This window comes from Eleutherodactylus coqui, chromosome 11, assembly GCF_035609145.1.
Source record: "Eleutherodactylus coqui strain aEleCoq1 chromosome 11, aEleCoq1.hap1, whole genome shotgun sequence".
NCBI classification, from domain to species: Eukaryota; Metazoa; Chordata; class Amphibia; order Anura; family Eleutherodactylidae; genus Eleutherodactylus; species Eleutherodactylus coqui.
In genome coordinates this window covers 89,510,586-89,530,275 of record NC_089847.1, presented here as the reverse complement: position 1 = coordinate 89,530,275, position 19,690 = coordinate 89,510,586, and the positions used below count along the sequence as shown (strand labels likewise).

General features: G+C 43.2%; 1 protein-coding gene across 1 annotated transcript in view; it reads right to left on the bottom strand.

The window, feature by feature from the left end:
• The window catches only part of LOC136582796 (malignant fibrous histiocytoma-amplified sequence 1 homolog), a 31,337-nt gene extending 20,022 nt beyond the window's left edge, over positions 1-11,315 (bottom strand). The window contains exons 1-2 of the mRNA XM_066584050.1: positions 11,208-11,315; positions 1,347-2,220 (exon numbers count right to left, since the gene is read on the bottom strand). Coding sequence (XP_066440147.1) covers positions 1,347-2,220; positions 11,208-11,280 — 947 coding nt within the window. The 5' untranslated portion in view covers positions 11,281-11,315. The remainder of the gene's footprint in view (positions 1-1,346; positions 2,221-11,207) is intronic.
• Between the last annotated feature and the right edge of the window lie 8,375 nt (positions 11,316-19,690).

Below are 19,690 nucleotides of genomic sequence, written 5' to 3'. Positions count from 1 at the left end.
CCTAAAAAGTGTCTGGTCCTTTAAGTATAAAACAGCATGATCCTTAAGGAAGTGTATCTATTGTTCACATTATTTCTCTGTGAATGTAAAGATAATAAACTTTGTATCTAATACATAAGCCTCTCTCTCCACCCCCTCTACCTCTTCCTTCCTATACCTGACTATTGGGTGGTGCTGCGACATAGGTTGGGGATGGTATGGTGATGACAAATAGAGGCAGATGCGGAAAGTATTTTTTAAAATTAAAATATGCTTTACTAAAGCATATTTTAATTAAAAAATATGGTAATTAGGTGCTTACACGCCATAGGAAGGCGCGAGTATTTTTAATGTTTCATATTGTATCTCCATCATACATTCAACGGCATGCAGAGAGAGTACACCATAGGTGTTGGGTACATCTCTTTTTCTCCTTCCTTGGGGGCGTAAGGGCACTCTGAAACTTTAGCTGCTGCCACTGCATTTTCCTTATGGTATAGTTCAACTTCTATATAAGGCCAAAATGTCCACTGCCATGGATTGTGGGCAAGCTTGAGCAAGGCCTTAGCTCTGCTCTATACACTTTTCGCTATCATGGGGGAGTCTCTCTTGGTCCGTGGCGTGCTATTTTGGCCTTTCACTATGGGCAGAACCCCTCTGCAGGCTCAGTCTCTATGAGGCTGCAACAAAATAGCGCTGCCCAACATATATATCATAGCGCTTGCAGTGCCTATTCACCCCTGCTCCCTCTGCTGCACCCTGGCAAGGGAGCAGGAGATTGATCCAGGGTCACCATGCATCCTACTACAGAGCTTACTTCCTCCCTGGCCATAGCATTGAGTCAGTAAAGGGGGTACTCTTTTCACTGGCAGGAGTCCCTGCACCTAGGGCCGGAGTCTAATATCATGGCCATCGGCCATGCTAATAAGAAGAAGGCCACCTGTCTAAGGAGAAGCGGAGCACCGCTGTTTGTAATTACTCAGGATCTCTGCACTGATTGAAAAATAACACAGGCTACCACTGCTCATGTCTTATGAAAGAGTCGGTGATTCATCACAGTGCGGAGGCTTCAAGAATATAGGAAGTTCACCCATGACACTATTCAGAACCCTCTGCTAGTTCATTAGAAGTAGGCACAGAATTGTGTGTTTTGTTCAAACAAGCATTGTTCACTTTCTGTCCGAGGTTACAGTATTTTTGATGCCAAGAATATCCTAGTCTGCAGGATATTTTTGCCATTAAAACTACTGGAAAACCCCAACAGAAACCCGATAAGACCACATTATAATCTATGGGATCAGATAAGTTCCAATTAAAACCTCAAAGTTAAGTTTTGCTATATCTTTTAACTTTTTGTCTGAACTCACCTGTGCAGATTAACAACAAGGATAGTAAGTGCATATGGAGTAATAAAAACATGATGGGTGACGTAATACTCTAGGTGTCCAGCAAAGTCCCAGAATAAAAATGTAAGGTCTTGGATGTGAAATTCGCTAACCTCTATGCCGACAGTTCTTTCCTTCAGAGATACAGCAACGGTCTGGCCTTGTGTGAGGCTCCTGTTTATTGTGGTCTTCCCAGCAAGACTTGCACCAATGAAGATAACTTTCACCCTCTTCTCCTCCCTGGCTTGGGTCTTTTGTAGTTGAAGGAAGTAACTGCGAATCTGTTTGAGGCCACCCACACATACTTCATCGGGAGGCTCTCTCAGATGGTTGCAGGAAGCCTTGAACTTTTTCAAGGACAGGTCAAGGAAGAGTTCAGCAGGCAGTTTTTGTAGCTTATTGTTCTCCAGGTAGACTTCTTTCAAACTTTTTATTTCTAAGATACATTCAGGAAAACAATGAAATAGATTGTGAGATATGTTCAAGTACTGCAGCTTGGAGCAACTGCCCAAGTCCATTGGTAGTTTTGAAAGACGGTTATTGTTTAACTTTAGATGTTTGAGATCCTTTAGATTGGAAAATATACCAATGGGAATTGTCTGTATTTTATTTTGATTTAACTCCAACTTTTCTAAATGGCTCAAACTTTGGATTTCCATGGGGAAATCAGTTAGCTCATTCTTGGAGAGAATTAAAGTCTTGAGCTCCTGAAGGTGGTTTATTCCAGAGACACTTTTAAGTTTGTTTCTATCAAGATTCAGGGTCTGAATTTTGGTGTCAACCAATATGTCTGATGGTATGACCTTCAATCTCCTAAGAGACAAGTCTTTGTGATGTAAAGGCAGCATTTCTTTGTCTGTTTAGAAAATGGAAGACAGAGTTATTCCATTTAAGAGGACAGTTATTTATCACATGGATCATATAATGGCTTCAATTCTTTCCCTTTGTCTAATATTACATTGTTTTACATTGGAATATATGCAATAATAAGTTATATATATTTATAACTATTTATATAGGTTAATAATAGTTATATATACCACAGCAAAGTCACCTCCCACTCACAGTTGTTGCACTACAATGCTCAGCAGATGTCTAATGTACAGGTTATAGCACATATTCTATGCATTTGTAATATCTGTATCTTTAGGTCTCATACCTAGATTTATTAAACGCTATGAATAACATCATTAATAATAATTAAATGACACCATCATCTTCTGGGGCCAGAAGTGTGTTTTAGAATAGTTGAGTGTCAGATGCCATGAGTAAAAGAGAGAAATCATGAGAGAAGCTCTGGATAGAAGAGGTGATGAGGAAGAATAGCACAGAGAAGCTAGTCATGGACTAAGTGTTTGTTATGAGGAATGGAGATAACTGAAGACAAGTAGGCAGGAACCAAGTGGGACAGAACTTTTACTTGAGTAAACTTTCATATGTTTAGAAATTCCCAACTTCCTCTCACCAGCATTACTAATCAATCATGGAAGATTTCTTTATGTTGTTATCACACTTATCATTTAAAAAGTTATGAAAGAAAAGGAGGGAGAAATGGGCCACATGTGACCAGGGATGTTTTGTCCATAGGCAAACAGTGCAGCTTCACTAGGTCCCCCTGGAGTAGTTCAAGCCTGTTTCCTCTGCGTGACTTGAGGAACCCCTCAACCACACATCTACATGTAGCCTTTGCAGCGTCCGAGCCAGAAGCTAAGCGTTGTAAGGGAGACCATGGGGAAAACAAGATGGATGTCACGGATGGCTCTGCGATCTCTCCCGGCAATGGCATGAAACGGGGACTAGCTCAGTCATGCGCAGTAGAACAGGGTGCAAAGGTGATAACAGTTCTAATAGTGTTGTGATGTGACTCCAGTACCTTTGGGTGGGTGATGGTTTGGAAATAATTGAAACAAGTCCCCGTAGCTTTGTTGCAAACCGAAGGTACACAGTTTACTAGCTTTTTTGTAAAGACATGTATTAACAGTTTAATTTACAGCAGTGCAGACTTAACGTGCATTTAAATAAATGGCGCTCCGAATGCTTGAATTACACAATCAGCTCCACTTCACGCTCTCTCTCTTTTTGGTCTAAGGTTACTGAAGAAAGAATCCCACCAGTCTAAGTTATCTGAGAGTTTGTTTCCAAAGGATTAGTTCAGCAGATAATGGAGTAACTATGATAGGGCCGCTTGCACTTTCCCTGGCTTTGCATTTACAGGGGCTTGTACAACTCACTGTTGTGTTGACGGTTCCTAGTTCTGTTTTTCCTCCACACTGCGCTTGATTATGTAGCTTTTGAAGATCCAACATTTACTTCAGCAGCACGGCTGCACACCTCCTCTCTTATCTTATCCACCTTCCAACAACAGCCTCCAACCTCTCCCTTAACTCCTCCTTCACTTCCGCCTGTTTCTTGTGCTCTTTCTCTCTAACCATGCCTAACCATCCTGTCTCGCCCTGCTCATTTTCCTGCACCTGAATCTTCTCCTCCTCCTTCTACTAGTCAGCTATTTTCTATGGCAGCAGCCAATCCAGAGCAAGCTGTTACCGGGTAGACTAGTTTAATCCTGTGAAGAAAAGAAAGGGGGGTAGACAGGGTCCTCCTCTGAGTGTAGGAGCACATAGCCAGATAGTTCAGGACTTATGCTTGGGCGACTGTACTGTAGAAGCCTCTGGGCCACTACACGTTAACAAGTCAACAATTTTACAGCACAGTGCAAGGATACAGTGCATCAGTGTTAGGTACTCTATAGAGACCTTTGACTGACACTACCGTGTGCATTTAGGGTGGAGCACTGTGTAGGGGTATCTATAGCTGTAAACACTGTAAATAAAGAATGGTTGCGCTTCCCCAGGCATCCAAATACAAATCAGCCAGGAGCAACGTCTTTCTTCTGATCCGACCAAAGTTAACGATTCAACAGAAAAGTTAGTATTAAGAACCACGTCTCCGTGATGAAAATTCTTGCTCTGTATTGATGGGGTCCAGGAACCCCAAAACAGCGCTGTCTGAATAGTGATAGCCTTATATATTGATTACTGTGTCTTTAAAGGTTATATTCTAGAAAAAGGCAAACTATAGGCAAAACTAGAGCAATGGAGGTTGAGAATGAATAAATGACTTTTAAGCAGTTGGTAGCTGATTGCACCATGTCCACTGATTGCACCATGTCCGCTGATTGCACCATGTCCGCTGATTGCAGCATGTCCGCTGATTGCACCATGTCCGCTGATTGCAGCATGTCCGCTGATTGCACCATGTCCGCTGATTGCACCATGTCCGCTGATTGCACCATGTCCGCTGATTGTACCCTGTCCGCTGATTGCACCATGTCCGCTGATTGCAGCATGTCCGCTGATTGCACCATGTCCGCTGATTGTACCCTGTCCGCTGATTGTACCCTGTCCGCTGATTGCACCATGTCCGCTGATTGCACCATGTCCGCTGATTGTACCCTGTCCGCTGATTGCACCATGTCTGCTGATTGCACCATGTCTGCTGATTGCACCATGTCCGCTGATTGCACCATGTCCGCTGATTGCAGCATGTCCGCTGATTGCACCATGTCCGCTGATTGTACCCTGTCCGCTGATTGCACCATGTCCGCTGATTGCACCATGTCCGCTGATTGTACCCTGTCCGCCGATTGCACCATGTCTGCCGATTGCACCATGTCCGCTGATTGCACCATGTCCGCTGATTGCAGCATGTCCGCTGATTGCACCATGTCCGCTGATTGCACCCTGTCCGCTGATTGTACCCTGTCCGCTGATTGCACCATGTCCGCTGATTGCACCATGTCCGCTGATTGTACCCTGTCCGCCGATTGCACCATGTCTGCTGATTGCACCATGTCCGCCGATTGCACCATGTCCGCCGATTGCACCATGTCCGCTGATTGCAGCATGTCCGCTGATTGCACCATGTCCGCTGATTGTACCCTGTCCGCTGATTGCACCATGTCCGCTGATTGCACCATGGTGTGCGAATTTCATTAGGGAAGTATGGTGCCTAATATTGAATTTGGCTGCTGTGAATTGTCAACTTTGCTTGTGGATAAGAAGTAACAGGTTGTACTTGGGTAACTTGTATTTGGATCCCCGGTGCAATAATTGTTTACTTACTTTACTACTTGAAGGCATTGGACACTTCTTCGAATTGTTTGCTGCACCCAAGTGTTTACTGTGGATAGACTCCACACTGCTCACTTTTTAAGGCTCTACTCACATTTGCATCAGAAGCTCCATTCAGAGCCTCCGGTACAAAACTGGCATGAAATGCCAGACGAAAAAGTCATGCATACAAGACTGTTTCATTTGGTGAAAATACCGAACAGGTGCAGAAATCAAATGGACCCCATTATAGTCAATTGGGTCCGTTCGGCACAGTTTGGTTCTGTTATGAGACGGATCCGTTCATCCAAGGGATTACGTTTTCTTGCTCCCATAACAGAGCAGGAAAATGGAAACCCTAGCGCAGATGTGAATAGAGCCATAAGCTGTTAAACTCTGTTAGACTGTTGACATATGTGCTAGTGGCTCCGTCACAGATTCTATTGTAGTACATTCAACTGAAAAAATGGAACTGCATGTAGTATTATTTTTCAGATGAAACGATAGACTCCATTATAAGTCCGCGGGGTCTATGCGGCTTCACTGGTGTCTGTCATGTGATGAGCCATCACAGTTTGAGTTCCATATTTCTGCTTCCAAGATGGAACTAAATATTGAAATTCGTAACCCGGTTGTAAACAGAGCCTTATGGGAACCACAATAGTAGGATACTTTAAAGGGGTTGTCCCACAAAATATACTTATGTAGGAGATATATTTGTAATTGGTAGGGATTTGATCACTGGGACTCCCACCAATCCCAATGACAGGGGTTCTGAAGATCCACAAATGAATAGAGCAGTAGTTCCACGTGCGCACTACAGTTTGATTCAATTCAATGGGACTGCCGGAGATAGCAGAGTCCATAGACTCAGACATGCTTTGTTTCTTTGAATTCTTTTTCTAAAATATTAAGTGAACTTTCATTTACTTTATTAGTTTAGCTCCACTAGGGAAGTACTTGACCATGTAATCATTTAATTGCTAACACAATATACTGCAGTACTTCTGTATTGCAGTATATTATGCCTGTCACTGTAAAACTGAGAGGCAGGCTATTGGGCATTCACACATAGCAGACCTAGGGACTTTCTTCAGATCCCTGGTTGTCATAGCAACCTTGAAGCACCCCCACACCATGATCAGATAAAGGTGGTGCTGATGGGGTGACAGAGGGAGTCACCTCCATTTATCTACTTAACCCCTTGAGTGGCACGCCCGGAAATTTTCCGGGACGAGCTCCACTGCTCATAGCGACATAGCCCGGAAGATTTCCGGGCTATGTATCACTATGGGAGCTGCAGAGCACAATGCCACAAGCTGTGGCAGTGTGCTCTGCCTGCACAGACCCACAGAGAACAAATCAAGGGTTTGAAAAAAAAAGCAGAAGATATTGGCGATCTGCCGGCAATCTCCTGCTTTTTTACAGGTTGCCATAGAGACCATCGGCTTGTCAGAAGCAAGCCTATGGTCTCTGTGACAGGGAGAGCTTGGTGCTTGGCTGTGAGAGGACAGCTAGGTACTAGCTCTTACAGCAGAGATCAGAGAAAACCTCCGATCTCTGCTGTGTTAACCCTTTACCTGCTGCAGTCTATGTGACTGCAGCATGTAAAGGGCTGTCACTGCAGCATGTAAAGGGCTGTCACCATCGGACCCCTGGAATGTGATCAGGGGGTCCTGATGGGTCCCTGTGGAAGTTCCCTAAAGGGACAAAAAAAAATTAAAATTAAAAAAAAAAAAAGGAAAAAATTATAAAAAAATAATAAAAACACTTGTCTCCCTTTACTCAAAAATACAATCACACATGTGGTATCCATGCATCGTAATTACCCAGATAAGGCAGTTAATACATTATTTAACCCCTTAATGACATGGCCCCTTTTTTTCTTTTTTCCCCATTTCTTTTTTTCCTCCCCCCTGTTTAAAAAAATCACAACTTGTCCCGCAAAAAACAAGCCCTTATATGGCCATGTCAATGGAAAAATGAAAAAGTTATGGCTCTTGAGACGCAACTGCAAAACTAGTTGAAATTCAATGATTCGACCATTTTAAAAAACCTGCCCTGGTGGGCACGACAGGGTGGTAGGAAACCCGCCACTCAAGGGGTTAAATGTCTGCGTCCACGACTGACTGTGCATCTAAGGTGTTCAATAGCTGGTTTCGGCATTATCTTGGATGCTGATCTTTAGGAAGGGGTGTTGGCTGTCTAATACAGCTGGCACTCAAGTGATGGCATGGGCACAGCTCCTTTGTCTGTGCTATCACTGTGAAGTAGTATTGCATCAGTTTGTGGCAACTGCATGGTTCCTGTCTGATAATAGTATAACACAATGTGGGTAGAGGTTAATCACTGGCACAGTGCCTTAGTACAGAGGCTTGAAATGTATGTGTCCCACAGGAGGCTCTTTATCATTTGAGCATTTAAAATGCTAACAAAAGGAAGTTAGCGAGTGTATGTGCAGGTTTTCAGGGGTATTATGCACATTAATGCCCCCTCCCCCCACAGTCTAATCAGATACATAGTATGCAAATTATTGTCCCAGTTTGACCAAATATGACAATAATTCTATACAGTCAACAGAAACCAAGTCCGTTTGCTGCATCTGATATGTCTAAATGGCTCCTGCGTAACTCTCATTTTAGACTAAATTAAACCTTACAGTAAATATTCCATTTACATAATTAACTTTCATTCATGATTTTTGCTCTAGTACCCTGTTGTTCCGCCTCTAGCTTGGATACAAGATGTGATACGGGCGGGCATGGAGGCTCTAGTACCCTGTTGTACCGACTCTAGCTTGAATACAAGATGTGATACGGGTGGGCATGGAGGCTCTAGTACCCTCTTGTACCGCCTCTAGCTTGGATACAAGATGTGATACGGATGGGCATGGAGGCTCTAGTACCCTTTTGTACCGCCTCTAGCTTGGATACAAGATGTGATACGAGTGAGTATAGGGGCTCTAGTACCCTGCTGTACCACCTCCAGCTTGGATACAAGATGTGATACGGGTGGGCATGGAAGCTCTAGTACCCTGTTGTACTGCTTCTAGTGTGGACACAAGATGCGACACAGGTCGGCATGGAGGCTCTGGTACCCTGTTGTACTGCTTCTAGCTTGGATACAAGATGTGATACGGGTGGGCATGGAGGCACTAGTACCCTGTTGTACCGCCTCTAGCTTGGATACAATATGTGATACGGGTGGGCATGGTAGCTCTAGTACCCTGTTGTACTGCTTCTAGTGTGGATACAAGATGTGATACAGTTGGGCATGGAGGCTCTAATACCCTGTTGTACCACCTCTAGCTTGGATGCAAGAGGTGATACGGGTGGGCATGGAGGCTCTAGTACCCTGTTGTACCCTGCTGTACCGCCTCTATCTTGGATACAATATGTGATACGGAGGGCATGGAAGCTCTAGTACCCTGTTGTTCTGCTTCTAGCGTGGAAACAAGATGTGACACAGGTGGGCATGGAGGCTCTAGTACCCTGTTGTTCCACCTCTAGCTTGGATACAAGATGTGATACGGGGGGCACGGAGGCTCTAGTACCCTGTTGTACTGCCTCTAGCTTGGATACAAGATGTGATATCAGGGGCATGGAGGCTCCAATACCCTGTTGTACCGCCTCTAGCTTGGATACAAGATGTGATACGGGGGGCATGGAGGCTTTAGTACCCTGTTGTACTGCTTCTAGTTTTGATAGAAGATGTGATACGGGCGGGTATGGACGAATACAAGTTCAGTATGATATCCTGTGGCATATTGATATACATTTGCTTCAGCTGAGCCTGTAGATTGGGAAACTCATAAGCTGTCGAAGTTGGCATCCCAGACATGTTATACTGGTGAAAAATCTAGCGACTGGTCAGGCAACGGAAATATGACAATGTTGTGGAGGCATTCCTGTGACCCCCTTGTGAGTGCCCCCCTTCCTGCTGGAAAACGCCTCTGGGAAGCCGCCATGAGAGGAACACACGTGTCTTCAGGATGTCCTGAACATATCGCTGAGCTGTCATTGTCCCTCGTACCACTATTAGGGGTGACCGACTGTCGTATGCGATGCCCCCTAGACCCTCACACCAGCAGGGCTCAGTGTGCCGCTCCACAGCAAAGCCAGGATTAAGGCGCTTACCCCGCGTAATCCAGACATGAACATCATCACAGCACAAAATAAACCTGGATTCATTACTGAAGACAACCTGCTTCCTCTCCGTAGCAGTGCAGTTTCATCATTCACAACATCACTGTAGACGGAGGTGAAGGTGGGTGGGTTTCAAAGGCAGTACATGTAATGGCCACTATATGACCAAATTGTGTTGCAGTCTTTGCTAAGAGCCCCATAAAGTAAGGCCTGTCCCTCTCATTATAGTGATACATCCGCGGTGTGCATCCGTCCAGTAATTTTGGGGAAACTTGTATTTTATTAGTAGCAGCTAGACTCAGAACTAGTCTTGCATTTTTATGGTGCCGCACAGTGGTAAGGCCTCCTGCACATGGGCAGATATTTTTTCTGCGGAATCCGCAGTCGGCATCCGCACAGCGAATCATCAGCAAATACCGGTCGTTACTTGCTATGGAGATCCACTGCTTTCTGCACATGAGCGAAAATCAATTGAGATTTCTATTTGCGGAGAAAGAAATCGCAGCATGCTCCATTTTCATGTGGGCTCTGCATGCACAGCTTCCATTGAAGTCAATGAACATTGTGGACAAGTCGTGGATTCAGCGTAGTCACCTAGTGCCGACATGGGGAGAAAAAATCTGTACTGCGCATGTGCGACGGCGATCCACCGGGTCTATTTGTAGTACAGCAAAGACGATGACAGAGCAGGCAAGTGCTGACGCTGCTGCCAGAGCCGGTTTCAGCATGCGGAATTCGGTTCTGCCGTGTGCAGGAGGCCTAAAACACTTACTAGATGCTGCAGTGAGAATCTGTGAGTCTTTCTCTGCATAGATTTCTACAGGCAACTATGGCCTGATCCCTCAATGAGCTGATAAGCTGTTTCCCCATCAAGATTGATGTAAGCAGCGAACTGAGAGTGAATGATCAGACAAGACGGCTGGAAAGAAGTAGGTCATAAGAGTGGAATGGGGCATTTTTCTGTAATACGATATATCACAGTTTCCAATCTACGGCTGATTTATGGAAAGTGTGTTAATTAAAATGACAATGTCTCTTTAAGCACTTGGCTATACAAGTGAGATACCTTCCTTATGACCTCTCATCGCTTACTGGTACATACTTTGTATCTGGGCCTGGTGTAAAAAGCAAATTTGGCACTTTTCATCTCTTCTTGTCCTACATTCTTCGAAAAAGTCAAACTTAAACAAAGAGATGTTTATCCTACTGGGGTCCCTCACAGATTATAGCTGATTACTAGGGGTCTTGGAAACAGGACATTCTGTGATCTGCTTATTGTCATTGGGCTCTTCTGCTTAAAAAGACCATGTACTGTGCAAAGCTGAAAACTCCTTTCAAAAGTGACACTGCTCAGAAATCTAATGAATTTGGGATTTCCGCTACATTTTGATTTTCATAGCTCATTTTAGAAGGAAGTTAATACAGAAATAAGTACATAGATTGTTGCCTACCAATAACCCCATTCGATAGCATGAATTTCCCTTTCACCTAACCTTTTACAAATGAGTCCTAATACACTTTAATAGTTCTATTGATCTATCAGTATCAACAGCTCGCTACGACATAGATTAGTAAAGTACCGTACTTACTTTTTTCATCCCTGTCTTCATCTTTTAGGCGAGGCTCCATTTCTGAAACGTGAAGTTTCAATTCCTCATACATTCGCTTGATTTAACTGGAGTTAGCAGCTAACTCTCTTTGACATCATGCCAACAAGATTGTGACATCCAGCTCTCAACAACATCTCCTTCTATCTTATGACAAAGCCAATCTGTATCATTTGTTTAAGGCTCATGAATAAGATGTAGGTCTGCAGAAGTAGAAAATTTCCTGCGGTCAGCCGGGTCTTGCGTGAGCCCTTAAAGACACACATTTTAGATCTTTGTAATGCTGGTGTGGACTCTTATTTTTATATCTTGTTTCCTGTACCCCAATATGTAAAAGAAGCTGTGAGATGAAGCGATCCATCTACATCTCAAAAGGAAATTTTAGTGGAAAATCGGCAAATTGATGTCAAATCAAAATGACTATGTGGTTGAGATGCCAAGCCACCAGCTTTTTCTCCTATAGCTTCATGGCATTCCGAAAATATAGAACACGTGCCAGCTGAATTCTTGGATAAAATGTATTTCTCCTATATAGCAGTTCAAAATTAATACAACATCTAAGAGTTCGTTCACATCAGTGTTAAGGAGTTCCATTTTCCAGCAGGAACCTATAATTTTCCAAGTTTGGGTCATGTGTTGGGCCCTGTGATGAGGTCGGGACACTCGTCCGTATTATGGACACATAAATGTGGACAGAATACGCTTGTCTATCACGGACCTTACACTTATGGTATATGCACACAGAGGGGGTTTTTCGTCCGATTTCCGAACAGAAAAATTGGTCCTGAATAGAGATGAGCGAGCATACTTGCTAAGGACAATTGCTCGATCAAGCATTGTCCTTAGCGAGTATCTCCCCACTCGGCAGAGAAGGTTCGGGTGCCGGCGCGGGTGACAGGTGAGTTGAGGCAGTCAGCAGGGGGGAACAGGGGGGAAAGAGGGAGAGAGAGATCTCCCCTCCGCTCCTCCCCGCTCTCCCCCGCAGCTTCCTGCCCGCCACGGGCAGCCGAATCTTTGCTCCCGAGCGGGCAGGTACTCGCTAAGGGTAATGCTCGATCGAGCAACTGCCCTTAACGAGTATGCTCGCTCATCACTAGTCCTGAAATTAGATGGAAGTAGCGCCTGTTCATTTCAATGGATGCATTCACATGGGTTTTTTTTTTACTTGAATGAATAATAAAGTAAAAATAATCAAATAAAAAAAATTTCAGCATGTCCTATATGGACAAAAATAGTACATGAGAAGATCCCCTGTGGTTTCTACAGGCCGATTTCCCTACTTAATGCTGATTACAAACTTCTGACTAAAATGCTGGCTAATCATCTCAATACCATAATACTGGACTTAATCCACCCAGATCAAACCGGGTTTATGCCCGGGAAGTCCACCAGAGATAATTTATGGAGGGCACAAGTGGTGACACGGGTGGGGGCGGCTGGCGGAGAGAACGGAGTCTTGGCCTCCAGTTTGATTGGGCACAGACGGGCAACACATGGATTTCCAGGTCAATGGGTATGCGGGGCATGATTTCTAGGCTGTATAGAGCAATACGGAATATGCGGGAACAGGATGATATTGATCCGGGGGTTGGACAATGGTCTCTGGATAACCCAAATTTTACACCCACAGTGATTATGGAGTCTATGTCGTCGGCTTATAAATTCCTACCCTTATCTTATCTAACCCCAGTCAGAGAATATCATATGGGAATATATCCCACCCCAAATTGTTTCAAATGCAAAGCTCCGAATGCTAACTTATATCACTGCTTGTGGACGTGCCCTTTGATACAGGCTTTCTGATCCCGAGTCCGTGAACACACCAACTCGCACCTGACAAATTTCTGCCCTCAGAAGCCTACGTGGGCGAGTTTTGGATATCTGGACCCTAAGGTATATCATTGTTCAAGAGGAGTTCACAAGCTCTTGCACTTTGTGGCGGGGGCGGGACTAAAGGCTATTCTACAGATGTGGATACAGCCAACAGGCCCTCCCTTTAAATTGTTCCTGGACAAACTAGCATTTCTGTTCCAAATGGATTGGGCTGAGACATCGCTTTTCAGGGAAAAAATGGTGCAGTCCTTTTTTGAGACCTGGGGGAGTTTTGTCCAGTTGTTGCCGCTGAGGGTAAGAGAAAGGCTGAGAACTTGCTTTCCCCATACTTGCTGGTTCCAGGAGCAGGTGGCAGTGGGGGATTCCCCTGTCTAGGGTGTTTTACTGGTCGTGCCGCTGCCATGGGAGGCCTCCATATTCTTTGGCAACTCTCCATTACATAGGATAAGAGTCTGTTTTAAATAAATAGAGGCAATGGTAACAGTTTCTGAAAACAGGCTCATTTTGCTAGCTAAAACCATACAGGGAAAAGAGGCGATGTATAAATATGTGACTCAGGCAGGTCTAGTTTTTGTTTATGTTTTCCTTTTTTTTTTCCTTGTTATTGTTTTTTCTTTTTTTTTGTCTAAAATAATAATAAGTTGGGATGACGTCCATATTTTTATCTACTAATGGACAGTTACAGATGGTCTATGTTACAATATAATGTATCTCGGTTCAGATCCTGAACAGTGAAAACGTTAATAAGGTCTGAGATATTATTGTAATGCTGGATGTATGTTCTGACTTGGTTTAAAAAAATATATATATATCCTGAGATCTATGAAAAGATACTACATAGGGCAAGAACAATGGGTTTAATTTTAATACAACTTTACTCTTAGTGACTCTACAAAATAGCTCTTGAATTGATAATGCCTGAATATTACTCTTCATGCTGTGGTTTAAGCAACTAGAAAAAACGTTTAGTGTTAAGGCTCTACTGAGATGGAATCTAAATGTTCAACTGGAGCCGAAGCTAAAGCTTGAAGGACCTAGTTTAAATTCCAAGATGGAAATAGATTCTTAATTGTGGGTTTTAATCTGACTGCTGCTTTCAGAAACCTAGAAATACATGTGACCTCCGAGAGCTTAGTATCGTAGAAAGCACCGATTGCTGCTATCTGGACCCTTAATGTACTAGAGAAGAGGCCCATGTCCAGTCCTTCTTAAAGAAAATCAAGAATTAAAGAAATATTTGGAGTTAAGTATTGGAACTTTGTTTAACCATACCATGATTCAAATTATTTCTCCATTTTAACCCTTTCCAATCCACTGTCTGACGTCTGAAGACTTTATGATTTAAGGCTGTACAGTTCCGATGTTGGAAGACGTCCGTCGGGGTTCTCTTACTGTATATTGCCAGCCTCCCTGCTGTCGGAGCCTATCCATCGTGTCACCTCATGCAGTACTGGCTTTAGCCAGCGGATAGCGCCGTCGTAAAACGGCAGAAAAAGAGTAAGCACCCTAGGAAAACCAGGATACAAATTGGATTGGAAAGGGTTAAAGGTAAATCTTGTTAGTATTATCTTTTCTACTAGAAAGCATGGAAACCTCAATATGTATGCTGAAAGATACCTTTTGACAGGCTAATGGATCTTAGTTCAATAAATCTGGAAAGGATAGAAGACGTATTGGTTACTGAAAAGTTCTTCAGAAAAGAGAACCAGTTTCTCCTGGTTCGAAGTGGGACTACAATAAGCAAAGGAAGATTTGCATCAATAAATTTCTGAAGTTCTCAGGGAAGCAGAGGAATTGTGGGAAATGCATAGCTTGTGGCCCCAGCTCTGTGTTAATGCATTCACTGCAGTAGGGTTATCTTGTGAACTTAGTGAGAGAAATGTGTTCACTTTGTGATTTTTTTTCTCATTTGTGCATCAGACTGTGAAAGAATTCCTAGGGAAGAGAGCATTCCCTGGATCCAGTGCTTGGCAACTGAGGAAATTCATCTTATATTTAGGGTTCCTTTCAGGTGAGTTGCTGCGATGGAAAGAAAATGCTGCTCTTCCCAACTGAATATCTATTGCACACGGTACTGTAGAGAAGAATGCCTTTTTCCCCCCTGGTGGTGAACAAGCGCTACTGCTGCGATATTGTCTGAGAGTATTGCAAGAAGGCGATTCCTGGTAATGTCTGCTGACTTCCAAAGTGCTTTCCATATCGCATAAAATTCTCTGAAACTTGAAGACCAATGCTTGGTATTCTGAGACAAAGTTTCTTGATAAGAAATGTTGCCCGTCTGAGCCCCTAACCGAAAAAAACTGGCATCGGTCATGATCTGAATCACAGGATCTTGCGACCAACTAACCGCCCTCCTGAAAATGTTCGATAGCTACCAGCAAAGAGAAGGTTTTACAATATTCTCTATTATCGACTGTTTGTCTAGAGAAGCGTGCTTCTTGTCCTCGATAGAGAATTTTTGTATGAAACTAGGGCCATGTTACTGCTGGGATGCCAGGTTAGTTTTCCTGGAAGGTAACATAATTGCATAGAACAAGTCTAGTTTCAAAAAGGTTTTAATTTGAAGATGAAGGTTTCGTATTTTGTCAGCAGGGAGAAAAGCACATTGTTTCTCAGAGACTAGAATTATGCAGAGAATAGTCTCTCTCCGACTAGGAGCCACTTCAGATTTTCCCAATGGATTATCCAGGCCAGAGATTGAAGAAGCTGGAGAGTAATTAGTAGATGGGACTTTAAAGGGGTTTCGTCATTATGAAAAAAATATCTAAACTTACCTAACCCTTCCCTGTCAGTCTCCTTATCACATCTTCTCCTGGTTGAGCTTCTCCAGTGCCCCAGGTCAGCTCACTGCAGGCTGGGCCCAGCTTGTTATCAGGGCTGAATATCTCAAATTCTGTCTGGCTGGGTCAGTAAAGGTCACATCCCTGTGCTGTAGCTTCACTGCCTAGGAAGGAATTGTAATCTATTTGAGAGATAGCTCTCTTGAACAATCTCTGAAGAAGATAGGCAAGTCCCCCTGCTGGCCTGTGAGCTGTGACATAACGTTCATTGGTTGGCAGGCAGAAGACTGCCAACCAAATGTACGTAACCTCACAGGAAGGAGAAGAATCAGGCAGCTGGAGGTGAAGTGACCCCCCCTGGACTGCAGGAGACAGGAGAAGATAAGGGAGGTGAAGATCTGGTAAGAAGACTGATGGGAGTGGAATAGATAAGTATAGATCTTTTCTTTTTTAGTGACAGAACCCCTTTAAGAACTTCTCTGTTTCAGCTACAATCTGGATGTCATCCAAATATGCAATGAATATAATACACTTTTTTTCCTTAGGATGACAATCAGTTCGGCCATTATCTTCGTAAAGATACAGGCAGCAGAAGATATCCTGAAAGGTAGACATTCCAACTAAAAATGATGTATTTCTCTTCCTATATGTATTGCAAACCTGTGGCATTGTTGAAAATCGGCATGGATTGGAACATGGCAATAATCTTCCCTTAACTCTATAGTTGCCATAAAAGGCCCTCTTCTTTATTAACTTCACTATGGAGTTTATTAATTCCATGTTGAGTCATCTGTACCTTACCGATTTATTCACAGGTTTCAGATTTACAAATCATGCAAAATTACCTGTTGGGTTTTTTTACAAAATTGTTTGGAATAATGACTTTTCCTTTGCTCGGCTAATGAAAGTGGAATCACTGCCTCCAACTGCAATAAATCCTACCACATTCGAGTTAACGAAGATGAGAGGCAAGAAGTTATTGTGAAATTTTGGGGAGGGAGAGAAATGAGCTGTATGTGGTATCCTTCCTTTAAGATGTTTGAAATCCAGGCGTTTTTGCGGAGCCAAGCCAATTTCCTCCAAAGAGCCTCTAGTCCAGTCTATATTGTAGGAGTCATTGTTTGGATCTCGGATCATCCTTCTGATTTGGGTTAAAGAAATACCTTCCACTGCCCCATTGCCTCGACCCCTGCTAGCTTCTTGCGTTTGCCCTGAGATAAAAAATAAAAATGGGGAAAAAAAAAAGGAAGGGGAGGGGGTGTTTGGTGGTTTTCATTCAGGAAAAGCGCTTTTCTTATCTGAAGCTTTCTCCAAGATCTTATCCGAGTTTGCCGCAAACAGAAACTGATCATGGAAAGGCAATGGACACATTATTTTTTGAAGCCATATGCCCTGGCCAGGGTTTGAGCCATACAACTCTTCTAGTGGAATTAGACAGGGCTACACTACGTGCCAATTTGACAGACTCTGCAGTTGCAAATGTTACAAAGGTGGTGGCCATTTTAAGAATCTGCAGTGAATCTAGAATCTCTTCACAAGGGGGTTTAATGTGAATGTGTAAATCTAGTTTCCAAGTGGCTGCAACTCCTGCTTTAAATAATGTCGATATTGCCTCCCATGTCTTTTAAAGACTCTACTTTTCAAAGCATAGGGTCTTTTGCCATTGCATAGCATTCCAAAAGGGTAAGGAGGTACATTTAGTAATGTTAGCTACTGGGAAAGGGATAGATCTTTAAATATCTCTCAGAATGAAAAAAAAACCTCCATTTTTGGCCCATTCCATTTTAATAAGCTAATAAACATTTGTGTAGACTGGGAAAGTAGGTTCATATCTTCCTTCTAAACCACCAAAGATTTTATCTTCAATGGTTCTAGGCTTTTGGGGCTCATCCAATTAGGAGTGGCTCTAATTGCCTTAATTCATCAATATCATCTGAAGGATCGTCAAGTTTTTCACCATCCTCAACGTCAGAGAAAAAAATGCTCTTCACCAAAAATTACTTGGTTCTTTTAACAGTAAAGGTATAGAGCTTTGACATCTCTAAATTATTTAAATAAATATTTTAATATTCAAAAACTCTGGAGATCATGTATAAAAAAAATTAAGCACAGTTTTTGGTCTGGTTTTAGCAGAACCAGCCAAGTCCTTATTTCCATAACAAAAGAGAACAGCAGGCAGAAGGATCAAAATATACTTAAGGACATAAATTGTATAATGTACCCAATCAGGCTACCTACAATACCAGTGTTTGTAGCCGATTCTGGGCTGTCAGATGTTGGAGTGCTCATATCTTGATAGCACCGCGGGCAAACTGTATTTAGCCCAAAATGGGACTCCAGGAAGGAGACTTGTTCCCATCAGTCTCATGACTTTTTTTCTGACCGCCATATTCCATCACTGGAGCGCTGCCACACTACCTTCACCAACGTTATTATGTCCCCTTGTAACACTCAGCAGGAGAAACCTAAAGCGGAGTCTGTGTGCGCCAAAACCGAGGTAAATTCCTAAGAGAGGAACCAGGAATGAGTCAGTGACATCCATAGCAATCCGTCACTTAAAACCACCCCCGGGTGCAGTGAAGAGGACTTTCAACCAAGAAAACTGCCCCTGCAGAGTCCTGGGTGACAGCAACTCAGGAAGAGAGAAAAAAAACCCTCCTGCCTCCAATCAGAAAATTAAAAAAGATCTCCCAGCATCTCTCTGGATACCTGCCAACTGACAGGACAGGAAAAACATTGAGGAAGGTGGGAAGGGATTGAGGGGTTGAGGGGCTTTAAACCTTTGTTTTTGTGCTGTCCTATCAAAAGCCAAGGTCAGGTGGTTATTTCGTAGCGATAAGTGGGGGAAAATGGTTAATAACTTTAGCATGAATAAAAGGTACACCATGTAAGAACAGATTTGGATTCCTCATCAAATTGTATATCAGATACATATGTCAAATCTCCACCTGGTTCCAAGATGGAGGCTTTCAAAATGGCTGCCATGTTGGACACCACACCTCACAGATTTTACTTCTTACTCTTAGCAACATGCCCCATACAGGATAACATTCTCAACCATCAGTTTTGTATTTATTCAGGTGCCTCCATAGCTTTGGACCACCCTGTAGATCGGGTGTAATATTCGAGAATTGTTTTTTTTTCTTTTTTTTAAATCTCCAAAACCAAAAGATGAAGGTTTGTAGAAGATCCATTCAATGCACTTGTGAAGTTACTGGAATTAAAAGTTATCGTTTACGGGGTATTCCATCTCAGCCGTTCATGGCCAATGTGGGAAAACCTGTCGCTGTGTGCCCACCATGTGTCAGAAAGAGATGAGAGCTTCAGCCGTAGTTTTCATTGAAGTGAATGGTCTAAGCGCTTGATTCTATCAAGGTGGTCAAAAGCCATGGAACTGGTTGCCCAATCTCGGCAATAAAAATCAAGATGGGTACACCCCTTTAAGGTATATTTCTTGTTTTGCTAGTTGACTCCCTGACAATAAGGTCACTTAACACCTCTTGGTAGAACTTATATCCGCCCTAAAGAGTTATTGCCATCTCAACCATGGCAAGACGGGAATACTCACCTGTACTCTACGACCAGTGCAGAAACTGCTAAGCAGGCTGTGCAACTCTCAAGTTAAGGAAACTGCATAGCTGACTGCTGTTTCTGTAACTCATGACCATCAGTGGCCACGGCATAGTCCAGCAGGGAATAAGCTGGGCTCAGTTCTTGAGATTCTGTAGGTGTGGATGCTAGAAGTGGGACTCGCAGCTATCCATCTTTCATGGCAGATCTTGTTCAAGGTGGGAGTACCCCTGCTTTAGCCAAAATAGCAGCTTGCAAAAGCTGCTCCTGTCTATGGAAACC